This window comes from Endocarpon pusillum, assembly GCF_000464535.1.
Source record: "Endocarpon pusillum Z07020 unplaced genomic scaffold scaffold1719, whole genome shotgun sequence".
Lineage (NCBI taxonomy): Eukaryota > Fungi > Ascomycota > Eurotiomycetes > Verrucariales > Verrucariaceae > Endocarpon > Endocarpon pusillum.
Genome location: NW_006916062.1, coordinates 460479 through 475963, shown reverse-complemented (window position 1 = coordinate 475963; position 15485 = coordinate 460479). Strand labels below are relative to the sequence as shown.

At 50.8% G+C, this 15485-nt stretch overlaps 4 protein-coding genes across 4 annotated transcripts; 1 reads left to right on the top strand and 3 right to left on the bottom strand.

Moving 5' to 3' along the window:
• Positions 1-541: 541 nt before the first annotated feature.
• On the top strand, positions 542-2351 carry EPUS_00984 (uncharacterized protein; the record flags this gene model as incomplete). The annotated part of the gene is made up of 5 exons (XM_007802542.1): positions 542-905; positions 977-1174; positions 1226-1603; positions 1654-2039; positions 2109-2351. 5 exons carry the CDS (start codon positions 542-544, stop codon positions 2349-2351), a joined length of 1569 nt encoding a protein of 522 aa, XP_007800733.1.
• A 3308-nt stretch (positions 2352-5659) lies between these two features.
• EPUS_00983 (uncharacterized protein) lies at positions 5660-6472 on the bottom strand (the record flags this gene model as incomplete). Its single annotated transcript, XM_007802541.1, has 2 exons — positions 5660-6151; positions 6212-6472. The coding sequence occupies 2 exons, from the start codon at positions 6470-6472 to the stop codon at positions 5660-5662; spliced, it is 753 nt and encodes a 250-aa protein (XP_007800732.1).
• Positions 6473-8655: 2183 nt separating this feature from the next.
• EPUS_00982 (uncharacterized protein) lies at positions 8656-9687 on the bottom strand (the record flags this gene model as incomplete). Its single annotated transcript, XM_007802540.1, has 1 exon — positions 8656-9687. The coding sequence occupies one exon, from the start codon at positions 9685-9687 to the stop codon at positions 8656-8658; it is 1032 nt and encodes a 343-aa protein (XP_007800731.1).
• Positions 9688-11278: 1591 nt separating this feature from the next.
• EPUS_00981 (uncharacterized protein) lies at positions 11279-15160 on the bottom strand (the record flags this gene model as incomplete). Its single annotated transcript, XM_007802539.1, has 1 exon — positions 11279-15160. One exon carries the CDS (start codon positions 15158-15160, stop codon positions 11279-11281), a length of 3882 nt encoding a protein of 1293 aa, XP_007800730.1.
• Between the last annotated feature and the right edge of the window lie 325 nt (positions 15161-15485).

Here is a 15485-nt window from a genome sequence, read left to right as displayed (position 1 = left end):
CTGCATCCCAGGCTTACTATTATCGACAATCCTCTACTAGCAGGGTGTCCACCTAGCGCGATTTGCGAGTCGTACCATTACCTTCTTTTGTACTTAGGTTAACTGCGCCGTCGTCTGATATCAAAGAGACGAATGCAATAAATCCAAGTCTCAACACTGCATCTTTCTTCGACGGCAGTCTTTTCGCCAGTCATAGACCTTCCCATTAGGGTTTAAGTCATTATTCTACCCCGAATAGTCGTAAGCGGCAGACGTGTTGAAGTGTCTGCCGCGTTTTGCACCGGTTCACTTCTCCCCAAAAGTCTTGCAGCTTCCCCACCCTCCACCCCCAGCCTCTCACGCTTCTCCAGATCTGGGGTGTATTTCCTATTTGCCCCAGCCAGAAGACTTAGTTATCATGGAGACATGCAGCGAGCCCGAGGCTCAAGCCAGGGTGTATGACGCACAACTCGAAACGGTGCATATGTCTCTTTCCCAGGATGTTCGGCAATTGTCTTGTTACCCCATTGCTTCCTCTTTGTAGGTGCATTGCTCCATCAAGATGGAGAGAGACGTGAGCGCTGTGAGCCAGAAGCCTGCCATCAACCAGGCTGGAACTGAGGATGCCCGTCCTGTTCGTCGAGAATCTGAGAAGCACAAGGGAACTCATGTTCCATTTGTACACAAAGACAAACACCCTGATCCTGAGTGGGATGGCAGCGAAGTGGATTTCAGTAACATCAGCAAGAGAAAGGTTCTACGCAAAATGGACATCAGGCTCATTCCCAATTTGGCATTGCTCTACTTGTTGAGTTTCCTGGACAGGGGCAATATTGGGAACGCAAGGATCCAGGGTCTGACGGAGGATCTTCATTTGACCGGTGCACAGTACAATTGGTGCTTGACCGTGTTCTTTTTTACTTACTGTCAGTCTGGCATCTATCAAACAGCGCCTTTCACGAAACGCTCGCTTCAAATGCTAACGGTCATGGATCAGGTGCTTTCGAACCTCCAAGCAACCTTCTGCTCAAACGCCTTCGTCCTTCCGTTTGGTTACCCACTATCATGGTAGCATGGGGTATAGTGATGACCTTGATGGGTACAGTGAGCAACTACGCTGGCCTTTTGTCTACCCGTATATTCCTTGGGATTGCTGAAGCTGGTCTCTTTCCCGGTGTGGCCTATTTTCTGTCAGGTTTGTCGATGCCCTAACCACAAACTCTACAGTCCTGACTGACTGCTGCAGAGTGGTATGTCCGCGAGGAGATGCAGTATCGACAGGCTCTTTTCTTTTCAGCTGCCAGCGTTGCTGGAGCCTTCAGCGGCCTGCTTGCCTTCGCAATCGCAAAAATGGACGGCGTTGGCGGATACGCTGGCTGGCGCTGGATCTTCATCCTCGAAGGACTACTTACTGTCGTGGTGGGAGTTCTCTCCTTCTGGACCCTTTACGACTTCCCGGATACCGCCTCATTCCTCTCCATCGAAGAGAAGGCATGGGTCATACATCGGTTACGCTACCAAGGGGTCTCTCCTGAAGCCAAGAAGGTCGCTCAGGCCAGCAGGTTTCAATGGAGATATGTGAAGGCTGCTTTCGTAGATCCGCAGATCTATATCGGGCTTATCAGTGAGTGATTCTACGTCGCTTACTCCCGGAGAAGTACTCACTTGGAGCAGTGTACTGGGGAATTGTCGCTCCGCTGTATGGAATCTCCTTCTTCCTTCCAACCATCATTCGCGACCTTGGCTACACAGCATCCGCCGCTCAACTCCTAACAATCCCCATCTATATAACCGCGGCCGCTATTGCCATTATCAGTGCCTACTTCTCGGACCGCCACGGCCAACGTTCCCCCTTTATCCTCTTCTTCATGGGCATGATCGCCGTCGGGTTCGTCATCGTTCTCGCCTCAACCGGTCGCGGGGTACCTGGCGTTGTGTATGCTGGTGTCTTCGTTGCCGTTGCGGGGATCTATCCCGCTTTTCCTGGGAATATTACCTGGATCAGTAACAACTTGGCAGGAAGTTACAAGAGAGCGGCCGGTATGGCTATACATATCGGAGTAAGAATCCTCCTTTACCGGGTTTCTTCCTATCAAGTACTGGAAGCTAACAAGCTGTCTCAAAACTAGGCCGGAAATCTTGCAGGAGCCATGGCAAGTAATTTCTACCGCACTCAAGACGCCCCGAACTATTACTTGGGCCACTCGCTGGAGTTGGGCTTCTGCGTTGCGGGTATTATAGCCGCCGTCGCTCTGAGAATCGGTTATGACCGAGTCAACAAGCGGCGTGATGCCAAGGGCACGGGAGAAATGACTCAGGAGGAATTGAGCGACCTGGGCGATAAATCACCCTCGTTTAGATATGTCCTATAGAAGTAGAAGGTTGTACGTCAAGGGATTATGTAAGACGGCGGATAGGAGAAGCTGGTTTGGGGACGCGGCAGTTGTTGTTTGACTAGTAAGCCAGGCCCAAGCAGACGGTGGTTGAATACTCTCCTGGAAGACCAATTTCCCAATGTTAGGGTCTCACGGAACGTAAAACAGTGTCATTCTTGTGAATCTTGGAAGACATTAACCAGTATGCTTGACAGCTCTGAATTTCCAGATTGTGGAGAAGGTGTGACTTGCTCCAGTCACCCGCAATATCGACATACTAACTAATCTCCGACCCTCCCTTCCGCAATGTTCTGGTAAATATAAAGGACGTTAGAAGGGTCGTAGGATATCATATGAGGAGAATTGCCCAAGTCCGGATGCAACGGATTAGATTTGTTGGATGCAGTGAGAGCATGGTATGTAAGTACCGGTAAAGGCTCCCTGCAGTCTGCAGTAGCACTGGACCTACTAGGCTGTTCACATTTGATTCTTGAGGAGCATAGGTGGCGGCGAACATCATGCCAAGACTCCATCTCGTCTTTTTTTCTCTGCCGAGTTCTCGCTTTGTGACACAACTGCCTTCATTCATTGACTCTGGAGCCATTGCTGAGATTGTTTATCACCGATGTTGTAGGAGTTTAGCTCGTCTATCAGTGGTATCACGTCCAGAAGAGCCAAATGCAGCTCGATCCCATGACGTTTGATCAGTTTGCAGGTATTCCTGGCGGCCAACAGCACTCGATCCACCTCCTCACCCATCGCAAGCCAGCGGATAGGTGCATCGATGCGAGATTCGGATTTCACTATGCACCGCTACGAAGGCCATATCCGGTATTTCATCTTGTGCACCTTTACACTACGCTTCGTGCTACAAGTAAAAGTCCTTAATATGAGCGCCACCTCTTTGAGTGCGTGAAATGAGCCAGACAGCGTATGTGAGGGTGAGCTGTCTCCAGCATCTGCACATATCCCATTAGCGTCCTAGGGCTTTCCCTTTCCACATGCAGCTGCCATCTAAATGATGGTTGTGTTGTGCAGTCATCCTACCTGCTCCCCATGACTAATGCTAGGTGCGAGCACCAACTTTGAAATTGGACTAATTCTACCCTCCAAGATCCATGGTTCTCAGCAGATGTGGCGTGCTTGGATGTTTGATTTGTGTGGTCCAGCAGCCTTACTGGGCCTTTCTTTCTATGCTTGGAGACTATGCAATGGGCCATGCCCCCAAAGGCCTGCCTGTCACGATCTTAATTGAGCCATTTTGCATTGTGGCCCTAATCGGGCAGCATTTCTATGCCGTTCATCACACCTTTGCGCTTCACAATGTTTTAATGGTCCAGACCATGTTGAATAGGACTGAACTCCACTTCAATTTCCGTCTGTTCTGAGCCGACGGCTGCTCCTTGCCATGGTGCTTCATGAAAACAAGTGCCGGCATTTCCCTTTACCTCCAAGGAAATAATGCTTTGCCTTCTGGGTAGCGGAAGACTTTTCGAGGATAGCTGCTGTGGTTCGAGAACAATTACAGTGATCTAGTTCATGGGCCTGCTGGTTGATCAGTGACACCTCATATGATCTACGCTGTAACTGTTGCTCGCCCCTTTCAAATTTCATGTTCAAGCACTTACCCACGTCATATACGGTGTCAGTTCCATCCGGCTGTGGCAGCATGCATACACTGGGATAGGGGTCCAATCTGACTCGTGTTGTATGGAAAGAGGTCTTGCGGGCACGTCTATAAGAACGGCGTTTCTGCATAGACTGTCAACCACGCAAAGCATTCTTCACTCGTTTCACATCCATCTGAGGAGCCTGCGCACTCTCTTGATCAATCGTTCGGGATGCATCTCTACGTCTTCGGTGCTGTTGCTTTGAGCATTGCTCTGACTTGTGCTGAGCCAATACCTGGTACGTGTCTTTTCCGTGCAAATACGTTCACAGTCAGAGCATAGCGGTTGCATGATGCCACTATGGAGCTATCTCCTCTCTTATACCAGACGCTCCAACCGACCTCGCGAGCTTCGGTGTTCGTTTAACATATGATTTGGCCTGCTAACCAATCCAGCCTGTTATGGATCGTTGGATCGTCCTTGTGGCAATCAGACAATTACACCTCCAGATCCCATTTCTTCGCTGCCAGCTAGTTCGCAACTTCCTACTTCCAGCAGTCTCCCTTGTTCGGGGTCTGAATGCTCTGTTTCCGTGTCTGCAACGCTCTGTTCAGGGTCAGCTTGCTCTGTTCCTGTGTCAACATGTTCAGGGTCAGCTTGCTCTGTTCCTGTGTCAACATGTTCAGGGTCAGCTTGCTCTGTTCCTGTGTCAACATGTTCAGGGTCAGCTTGCTCTGTTCCTGTGTCAACATGTTCAGGGTCAGCTTGCTCTGTTCCTGTGTCAACATGTTCAGGGTCAGCTTGCTCTGTTCCTGTGTCAACATGTTCAGGGCCAGCTTGCTCTGTTTCTGTATCAGCATCGCTTGATTCTACCTCTTCGGTACCTGCAACTTCAACTTCGCCAGTTTCAGAGTCTTCGACCTCATCAACTATCAGTATTACTTCAACTTCTACCTCTAGCAATATCCCTTGTTCAGGGTCTGCTTGCTCTGTTCCTGTGTCAACATGTTCAGGGTCAGCTTGCTCTGTTTCTGTGTCTGCATCGCTCGATTCTACCTCTTCAGTACCTGCAACTTCAACTTCGCTAGTTTCGGAGTCTTTGACCTCATCAACTATCGGTATTACTTCTGCACCCAGCCAAACCTTTCTCCCACCTACCCCCAGCACTTCTGCTTGTTCTGGCTCAACTTGTTCTCAGTCACTGTCCGATAGCACCAGCTCTAATGCGACCAGTACAAGCACCTACAGCAGTCAAGGAACTCCAGCTACTACCTTGACGGCTGATAGCACTGGCTCCATCATCGTGGCTAGTAGCAGTTCATCATTGTCTCGGTCCTTGGAACCCATTAGCAGCATCGGGCCTTCCTCTACAAGCTCTACCACCACTTCCAATTCTGACTCTCCATCAGACGTGACGATTCCCTCTAGTCTGCCTAGTGTATCATCCACAGAGTCCTCTGGAGGCACAGCACCTCCATCACTGACCCCTACAGCGAGTCTTCCCGCCTCAGCAACAATCTCCGCTTCCATTTCGACTTCGGCTTCTGCAATTACCCAGTCCATCTTGACGTCAGTGATTGGGGGCACAACTTACGTCGTTGTTCTTGTACCGGCTACAGAGCAGTCGTCGTTACAACCTACAAGCAGTTTGACTGTGAGCGGCTGTTCGGATTCTCCACTCGGATGCACAAGTTCTTACCAGAGTTCCACCACCGCAGTTGACACTCCTACCGAAATTAGCATCCTTCCCGTGCCTTCGACTTCAAGCATCTCTGGTAGCGCTGCCGGGACTGCCCAAACTCTGAGCATCTCTAGCAGTACAACAGGGACTGCACCAACTTTGAGCAGCTCAGGCGGTACTATCAGCACTGTAACAACTCTGACCCCTGTCACTTCTGGTAACACCACCAGCAGTACACTGACGCCGGACGTCCCTGAAAATACTGTTGGCACTATAATAACTCTGACTTCTGTTGTTTCTGGCAGCAGTACCAGCATTGCGTTAAGTTTTACTTCAAGCATCTCGGGCAACACTACCAGCAGCGCACCATCTCTGACGCTTAGCAGCTCCGGTAGTACAATATCTACAGGACTCACGACTGGTGTTTCATCTACCCTCCCATTGCCATCTCCAGAGACACCAGAGTCTTCAGACGCTCCCGTCTCAAATTCGATATCTTCATCATACTATTCTGTTTCCTCTTCCACTAGCCTCAGTGCCACTACGACAGCCTCAACTACACCCACATCGCAAGTTGGTGATGGTGATACTGATGCTTCGAGCATTACACCCTCGTCGGCTTCGCAGGTCAGCGGAACTTCCCAGGGGTCTAGTACTACATCATCCTCCGCAAACACGTCCACCGCTTCATCCGATAGTTCGTCCATCTCCCAGTCACCTGTGACAATAGCCAGCAGCCTCTCCACTAGCTGCACGGATTCAACTGCGACCGAAGGCACCTCATCTTCGCCATCTTCTGGCTTGGACTCCAACCTGTCTCCTAGCATGACCAAGACATCCACAATCCAGAGTATTCCGTCGCCGCCGACATCTTCTTCCAACTCCGGTGTGTCTGAGCTTCCGACTACAACACTTGTAACAACGCTGTTGACCTCGACCAAGCCGACAGGCAGTTCAGCTAATCAAACTTCATCTCTCTACACTTTGTCCTCGACTGGTGATGCAACAACCCCACCATCAACCCATTATGGATACGGTGTTTCGACACCCAGCAACACAGCCAACACTGAAACATCCGCTGCAGATGAAGACGCCTCTCGCAGCATCTGGGGGCAATTCGTAAGTTTGATCTTCGATCTTCGATCAAGGTCTCGAAGGGTTTCGGACCTTCTCTCAATCTCTTGCTCGAACAATTCTTCCCCACACCTAGGGTTTCTCAACACTGGACTATACACAGTCTGCGTCGTCTATCGCTTATCTCCTTGGTGTCCTGACGTATAAATGCTGACCTATCGTTCTACTCATCTAGGTTGACTGGCTGTCAGATAACAACAGCAAAAACAACAACAACAACAACAACAACCAGAATCGCCAGCCTGGCTCCTCTACTCCCCGCCGCCACCGCTAAGGGCGAGTATGGAATCTACAGCTTCGAGATGGACTTAGTTGACCACCACACCAGACCAATCATGCATTCGACCGGAGCTGGAAGGGGAACCTATCATTGGAGAGAAAAAAAGGCAGAAGAAGTTCTAGCGGAGCGGTGCTAAAAGGCGTTCCTTGTGCAGATGATGGAAGAGGCCTAAGCTGAGGTGCTGGCCTGGTGTGAGATGAGAAGAGATGATTGATGGGGGCGGACCGATATTTTCTTCTTCACTTCTCAACACTCCTTTTTGACAACCTTTGTACCTTTACTTAAAATCAAAAACCGCAGAAAAGAATCAGATTAGTTTTCTCTTGTCGCAACCACACAATCCTGCCAAGTCAAATGGAAGTTCCCCATCCCCCCTTTTTTTATTCCGCCCTCAGATCTCCGAAGTTCAAGCAGAGTAGTAATCTGCACAACTTCTCCTCCGAAGATCACAACCACAACCACATGCACATGAATCCGCCATGTATTGCTATATAGTCCTTGCACAGACCGGACCGGCCTCCCACTCCCTCATTTTCATTCTCGGTTTCCCCCCATTTCACAATTCCCTCACATATTCATATATGCATGCATGCATGTATTTATGTATATCAGGTTGAATTTACCGCGTCCGATACTGCTGGATATGATATACGTAGTAGAACTCCCCCTTAGCGACTAACTACTGATTCCACGGTCTTGAAAACCCTACCCCTGCCTTCGTCCGTTCTTCTGCTCCTTTTTCTTATCCCCCTCCGTCTCCCCAACGGTAGGACGCTAGTCATGGTAGTTCGGTCTGCTGGTTAGTTGGGTCCTGTTCCGCTTTCTCTTCTCTTCTGTTGGAAGCGTCGTGGGGGGAGGAGAAGAGAGGAGACTTTGCGGTCTGACGGGAAGGTAGGGAGATGAGAGCGAGAGGAGAGGGAGAGGGTGTGAGTTAGGGTACTAACCAGCACTTGGTTATGCATAAGCATGATGTTGATGAAGATATCATAGAAGCGACGCCTGTCGCCTGTATGTCAGAAGAAGAAGAAGAAGAAGAAGAAGAAGAAGAGGCTCTGCTTCAAGAAGCACGCTCCAACTCCGTATCAAACTTGACATCAATGCGGAAGTTCTTGTAAGGAATTTCATTATCTCGTTGGCAAAAAGACGAGCACTAACATTCCAGGCCAGACTGAAGCGGCTCAGTGTACTGATTCTACTCTCGTAGCTGAGGCGGCTTTCTCTTCAGTTTTGATATAATATCATATCTCCGTCCTGCCAAACTCGCGCTTTCCCGTCTTTCAACCACACCCGCAGCCGGTGCCCCATCCGCCCTCACATGCCTCACACCAGCTTGTGTCTACAACTCATTCATTCGCTTCTCCCTATCATTCAACCCCTTGAACAGCCACTAAAAACACCAGACTAGCAATAGCTAGTACCACCGCTAATCCAGTATGCATCCATAATAAGTCGGGATCCTGGGCCGAGAGACTCAGCGCAATGCCCAATGCGGCGCCGAATGCGTTGGTCAAGAGGAAAACAGACATGACGAACGACTTGGTCGATGCAGGGGCTTTTGTACAAGCGTATTCGAGGCCGTTGATGCTGGCGAACATCTCAGAGGCCAATCAAGAGGTATGCGGGTTTTTGGACAGTAACGTGGATTTGGTTGTGGATTGCACCGTCGTTACTGCCGGTACATTCTAGAAGTGCCGTATAGTACGGTGGGGAGGTGTAGATGAGGTGTTGCACAATAGCGGCGTAAGCCATTGCTAAGGCGGCGAAGATGAATACAAATGCGATGCGAGTAATGGGTTTGAAGGGGATGCCTATCTTCCGAAGATCCGGGTACACGGCGCGGTCCACGATGGGATTGGGGATGATAAAAGTCAAGGGGTCGACGTTTTGCATGATGTTGTTGGGAATGCGGTGGAGTTGCATATTGGCCGGGCTGGGAGATGAAGCTGCTGAGCATTCAGCCGTAGACGAGCCGATAGACGGGAAAGAAAACGAAGACTCGGCAAGCAGTGAGGGCTCGTTTGATCTCGAGGATGAAATGTTCGTCCCATTGGACGGTGGAGGAGCCGCCATTGTGGTCTTGGAAGGACGGTTTGGCGGCGTACATATTAAACTTGTAGGTGAGACCAATCCAATTGCTTTGAAGGCGTGAAGGATAACTGACCCACGTGGCGGTCGCTGGACGTAGTGTTTCTTGCCCACGAGGAGGACAATAAAGCCTACAAGGAACAACCACAACGATAGAGGATAGGCAGCCCAGATGTGGATATGTAATTCCGTCTCTGTCGTCGCGATTGAGGAAAGAGAGCCCATGTTGATGCAAAGATAGAAGATCATGTAGATGTGCTGAATTGTGATGGCGGGATAGACGATTGCTTTTTCTCTTGATTTCAGGACTTTGATCTTTTGTTTGGTGTTGGTGTATTGTTCAGCGATCAGTCGGCTCACGTTCGACTTGATACCTCCTGTTCCAAGACCTATTTCAATCATGGCCGCATTGAGTCCTCCCAAAGAAGCGCCACCTGTAATAGGGGCGGGAAGCGCTGTTGTGACGAGTATGAGCAGATCAAAATCGTAGACGATAGCAAAGTAGAGAATAGTATTGTATTTCCCAAGGTACTGATCAGCCATGATCGCACCGAGAATGGGTGTGACATAACACCAAAACTAAGTTCGGGATTAGCAGGAGATAGGATGTATGCCAGTTTTCGAGCGACCCTGAAAGAAGCTACTCAAGCCTGTAACTCGTCTTTGGCCCAAATCGATTGCACCTGGTCCGGCTGGATCTCTGTAGGGTGTTTGAATGTAGTTCTTGATATATGTCAGATTCTCTATACATGGTAGAACTCGACTTGGATAGAGCTCTCGCCTGGAATAGACCAGTCAAGCCATAATAAGCAACACGTTCGCACAACTCCACCAGCGCTACCAAGAAGGCAGACCATGACAGCTCGTCTGCCACGTTGCGTAGCGTTTGTCCTTTTTCTTCAGTGGGTACATGTGCATCATTGGTATCTGAGCTCTCACAGTGGCCTTCCCTCTGATCCGTACAATATGGCTGCTTGATGACATCAGTCGCCTCTATCCCGCCAGCTGTAGCTTGGTGACTCCGCTTCGGGGGTTCGAATGCGCCAGGCGGTCGCCGAAAGCTTGTCAGTAACTCAGGATAGCCTGCAAGATCTCCGTGCGGTCGCTCATATTGACAGCGGCAAGCGCATTGGAAAAGTGATGTCAATATGGAGGTGAATGTGTGTGTATTGATATCACATAAGGAGGACGGAAAGGGACATGAACAGGTGGAGGTGGAGGACAAGGATAAGCAGATCAGAAACATGGACCGTGACTGTGGTGTGCTGAATATGGGGAGGTTCACTCTGGCAAAGAAATACCGCGTGGGTGGCAGTATAAGGAGTGGTGCTCCATTGCATGTAACCCTTCATGCCGCTCCCCACCAACGTCTCCCGGCACTGTCGCGTCAACTCGACATTCTTCAGAGGTGAGAAGCTCCGTTAAAATTACGGGAAGACCTCAAGAGCTGGCCCAGAGCGCATCTCGGCAAAGAGAGAGCACGTTTGGCAATTCCTCGCTGAAGCTTACAGGGCTCTTTCCACCGCTTATCCATGAATATGCATAGTGATCATCCCTTCAAGCCGCCACAAGTATCCTGTAGTCATCTTCTATGTGCGTCCAACAAACGGACTGCTGCGACGTTTTATTAGAGCAGCACCATCCCTGCCAGCCCTGACATGAGTGTACAGTGTGGCGATGTTAGATGCCGAAGCTTGGAGCTGAGGTGTCACAAACAGCGAGACATGCCATACCAATTGTATCATTGGGGACTGCCCCTGCCCCTGCCCCCCTCAAGCATTGCCGAGCTCAAGGAAATGCTGCTCTGTTCTGGCTAACTACAGCCAACAGTTCCATCTTCACCAGCCATGCCGGAGTCCCTACAAGATCTGATCAACACAGCTGGCTGGCCTGGTAGAGTCATATGAAGGAAAAGGAATATGAAGTGAGCAGCTGGGGAAGAGCTAACTGGAAGTCTGGTGGGTCAAGAAATTGGTTGTGTGTATGGTCATTGCTCTATGCCTACGCCGTCGCCATGCAGTTGATAGGGCCCACCTATCCAAGTAACACCAACGTCCATGACTGTCCTTCGCCGACCCATGCTCGCTAATCCAATGCCAGCCTGTGCGAGTAGAAAAGTGGACCTCTGGTCACCTCACAGTCCTCCTCCATTCCCAACCCAGTTCCTCCACTCACACCCACAACCTCCCGTTCCTCCATCAATCCCTCCTGCCTTCGCATCGAAGCCATCGTCATCGCCCGCGGTGTTCGAAAAGATACCCGGCGCCGCATTGATCAGCCGGCCCCCAGCGTCTCGAAGCTCAGCCACCAATTTCTTTTCACTGACCACGATCTTCTGTTGTCCATCCATGCTATAGCAGTATACCCCCTTTTTGGCAGCGTCACCACCATGACGATCTAAAGTCACGCTCACGGGATAGGGGAAGCTGCCGGGACGACTAAAATCGGTTGCAGATGACTTTCCACTGTTCGAATCGCCTCCCTGGCGGGGGTTGGCCGGCCCTGAAGACGTTGCAGTGCCATTCGCAGAAGGCAAGAGTTGCCCACCAAACCTCGCGTTCGTCCAGATCTGCACCAGAAATCTTGTCTGTGCCCATGTACATCTCAGATCCGCATCTTGCTTGGATGAGCCACCTGCTGGGCGGTTGGGATTCTCGTCCCTGCTGTTCGCGGATGACGATGAGGAGTTGAATTCAGCGGAGCTCTTGATAAAGATGCTTCGGTCGAAATAGGTGTAGAAGCCATAGTGCTCGCTTTCTAAGCCACGATTGTAGAGCATGACAGGCTGACTGAAGGGTAGCGGGTTGTTCGGTAGCAAGTTTGCCGGTGCCGCTGTGCCGTCCACCAGTACTGCAGGAGCAGGAATGCTGCCTGGCCCGGATCCACCTTGACGTCTCACGCGTCGTGTTGGAGACTGGTTGGTGTCGTTGAAGGATTCTGGCACCGCCGGATCGCTCGTGAGAAGAGTGAGAAAGAATGGTGTAGGCTCACCGCTGAAGGGGACGGTGATATTATCGGTGGTGTTGCCAATGAATTCTTGCTCGGCTAAGCTAGGTGGTGCAGGGTTAGGCGTAAAGAGCGAATTGGTGAACGGGTCCTTCTGCCGCTTCACCATGGCCATACGTGGCAGGTTGATTGCGCGTTTGTCGTTAGCACTGGCCACGGGTACAGTTCCATTGGCGTTCACGGTACCGTTTCTGAACCTGATCTCTAGCCTGAAGTTGGGCTGGTCAGGGTTACTAGGTGCATTGCTTGCTTGGTCTTCTTGGGGCAAGGCACAGCTCCAGAATGAGCTTGGCTGTACGCATGCCGTGACTGCGCTTGCGGCATCAGGCCTGGCGATGGTGGAAATGCCTGTGGGCATGGGTGGATATCCAGTAAGGTTCAACCACTGACTCTGCACTGGTGTCTGGTCACCTTTTCGTGTCAGCTGCGTGGCCAGCACGACGGTTAAGATGATCATTAGCACAAGACTTGTGGCGATAACAATATACCACCTCCGCCGTGTCCTGCCTGCCGAGCCTTCTCGGCCGTAGCAGCCACGCTTAGGGATACATCCTCTTCCTCGCCAGAGGCCACCGGCCTTATGCGCCACGGCATCTTCTTGCTCTAGACGTTGTCGCCTAGCTTCTGCCTTCTGACGTACCTCCACAGGATTTTCAATGTCTGCGAGGGAAACACAAGCAGCCACTGGTCGAGGAGGGAGCTCCGCCGGATATGTGGTGTTGAAGTTGACAAAGGTGGGAGCGGGTTGCTGGACCTGCGCCATCGGTATTCCTCCACTCAGATTAATAGCTTTATGCGCCTCTGGAGACAATGGTCCAGGAGAGGAGGGCATGAATTGACGATCTGGTGGCATTATACCCACATACCGTGGAACAATTGGTTTCGCGGGAGGTGGAGAATAGGGTGGTGGTGTAGAAGATTTGGGAGCAGGAACCTCAGCTTCGTCGGCAGCTGTGACAGCTACCTGTGTTTTCTGTTTCTCGTCTAAATCATTGTTCGGTGATGCATTGACCTTCTGAGCCTGGGCCGCTTTCAGAAATGGTCTTGCATGTGCTTTACGCACATTTGGCGAAAGTTCTATCGGGTCATCCTCGATTATGGTCGAGTCACTATCTGACCGCAAACGAGTTTCCTCAGGCGGCGAAGACGGCTCGACTATGTGTTTGTTCATTGAGGCCTCGGTTTTCAAGCCTAAGTCATCGTTCGGATCTTCCGCTAGCACAACGCCTTTTGGAGAGCCACCTAGTTTCGGAAGTGCATTTGCACAATCGTGATTGACACATTCAAAGTAGGGTATAGGATCTAGCAGATCAAATGCACAGGCTTGATAGTACTCTGCTGCAAGGCCTGATTTCTTAGCGCAACCGTCAACCGGGACTGGGCGACTGTGATCTGGTTCGCCGTGGAGGATTGTTTTGGTGTCCGTCTCTTCAGCACATTCAGAGGATTGTTGTGACGCCTGAGCTTGCTCTCTGTCTTGTTCCCATTGAGTCCAATTCGACCAGGTGCTATTCCTGATGCTCCCAAGCCCTGCTCTTCTTGGAGTTTCAGGTGATATGTCATCTGTCGGAGTCTGTTCGTTCAGACCCAGCCCTCTCCCAGTTGTCGGGGTAATGCACGGAAGAGCTGGGACTTCCTCTGAGGGAGAGATAGCCTTCTTGGTGGCATTAGTGCCAGCTCGGGACAGCATAGGAGAGAGGATCAGATTCCACCATCCCTTTGACCGCGGCCGACCTGTATCACAGCTTGATGGTAAGATGCCATCTTTACTCCCAGCAGAGATAGGCCGGTTTCTGGGTTGTTGTGCGTAGTCCTCCTCGATGATGGTCTCGGAGGAGAAGGGCCTGCCACTGCGTAATGAGCTTGCTTCCCACGTGTCGACCGAGCGCCTGCACGGCTCTGACTGAGGCATCACAGCCTGTTGGTGACAAGATGGCAGCGATGGGACCGGAGGCGCATCAGCATCCTGTTTGTAGGCCATGCCTGGCATTTGCGAATATATACTCGACGCAGGCCTTCTCAGGGAACTCTGCATAGCAGATTGGGTCCAGCCCACCGTGGCATCAGCTGGCGTCACCACAATACTTGGTGTGATAGGTGTTTGCAGAGTTAGCGCACTGCCTGCTTCGTCGCTGGGCTTGTGAGCCTCCACCTCGTTCTCAGGCACGCTGATACCAAAAATGACCGATCGTGCCGTAGGAGAAATCTCATGCGGCTCCTGCTCGGGTGCTTGGAGGTGGTGTGAACCCTTGCTTCGCTCTCTCTTCAAAGGTCCAGCCGGCTCCTTTCGAAAGAGTCTCCGCAAAGCTGGATTAGACAGCGTCTCGACGTTGAAACCATTTTTATCCTGTTCTCCTAGTTCTTGGCTTGCTTTGTAAACATTGGTCTTACATTTCGTTTGCCCTTTCCCGGCTTTAGGCATATTCATGCTCCTCTTGTTTTTCCGTAGCCCTTCCAGATCGTTCAGGTTGATAAAACCAGAATTCGCAAAACGGGCTTCCTCTCCCAAGCTTGGGACGCATGTCTGCGATTCCGCGGTCGACGCACTCTTGCCTTCCCCCCGCTTTGGCTGCCGAACAGGCACTCGGTTTACTGTAGGATGCTCTGCCAGCGCATGCTGGTTGGTTTTCGAAAATTTGGTTACAAGGTTTAGACCTGGCCTTTTCTTTTTGGTATCTGATGCGTTCTGCCCTTGCTGACCATCTCTGCTAGGTTTTCCCGAAATGCCATTCGCAGGACCATTTCTTGTCAATGTCGAGGACTCGCTGTACCTCTCAAGGTGAAACTCATCCTGCCCACTAGTATTGCCGCTTTCGGTCTCACTGAAAGGATTTTGTGAACTGTGTGGTGAACTGGCGAGGTCTAATGAGCTGGCCGTTCTCTTGCTCTCGAAAGATCGGTTGGAGATCTGGTCATCACTGATTGGAGAGGACAAAGGGTATTTCGGAGTGGGTTGTGGTATATGGAGTTTTGACGCCTTATCGTTGCTATTGAAGAAATTCGAGGACATAGTATCCTGGGTCATAGCACCTGTTCTATACCAATCAGCAAGTGTTACTGTACGAAGGGTAGGAGATGCCTTCAAAGGGAGGATATACCAGTAAGGGATATGTACAAACATAGAAAGTCTGAACCTCTGACCCGCAGGGGCTCTTGAACGTCAAGTGTCGAAGTAAGCGAATATTACTGATTACGTGTACTGCTGAAGGAATGGATGGCTAGCGACCGAGAAAGAAATTGCAGAGTTATTCGAACAATGCAACAAAGGAAGATGAACACTTGTGTGGACTCAACCATTTGAACTGTGGAAATGGAGAGAACAAGAATGAGGACAC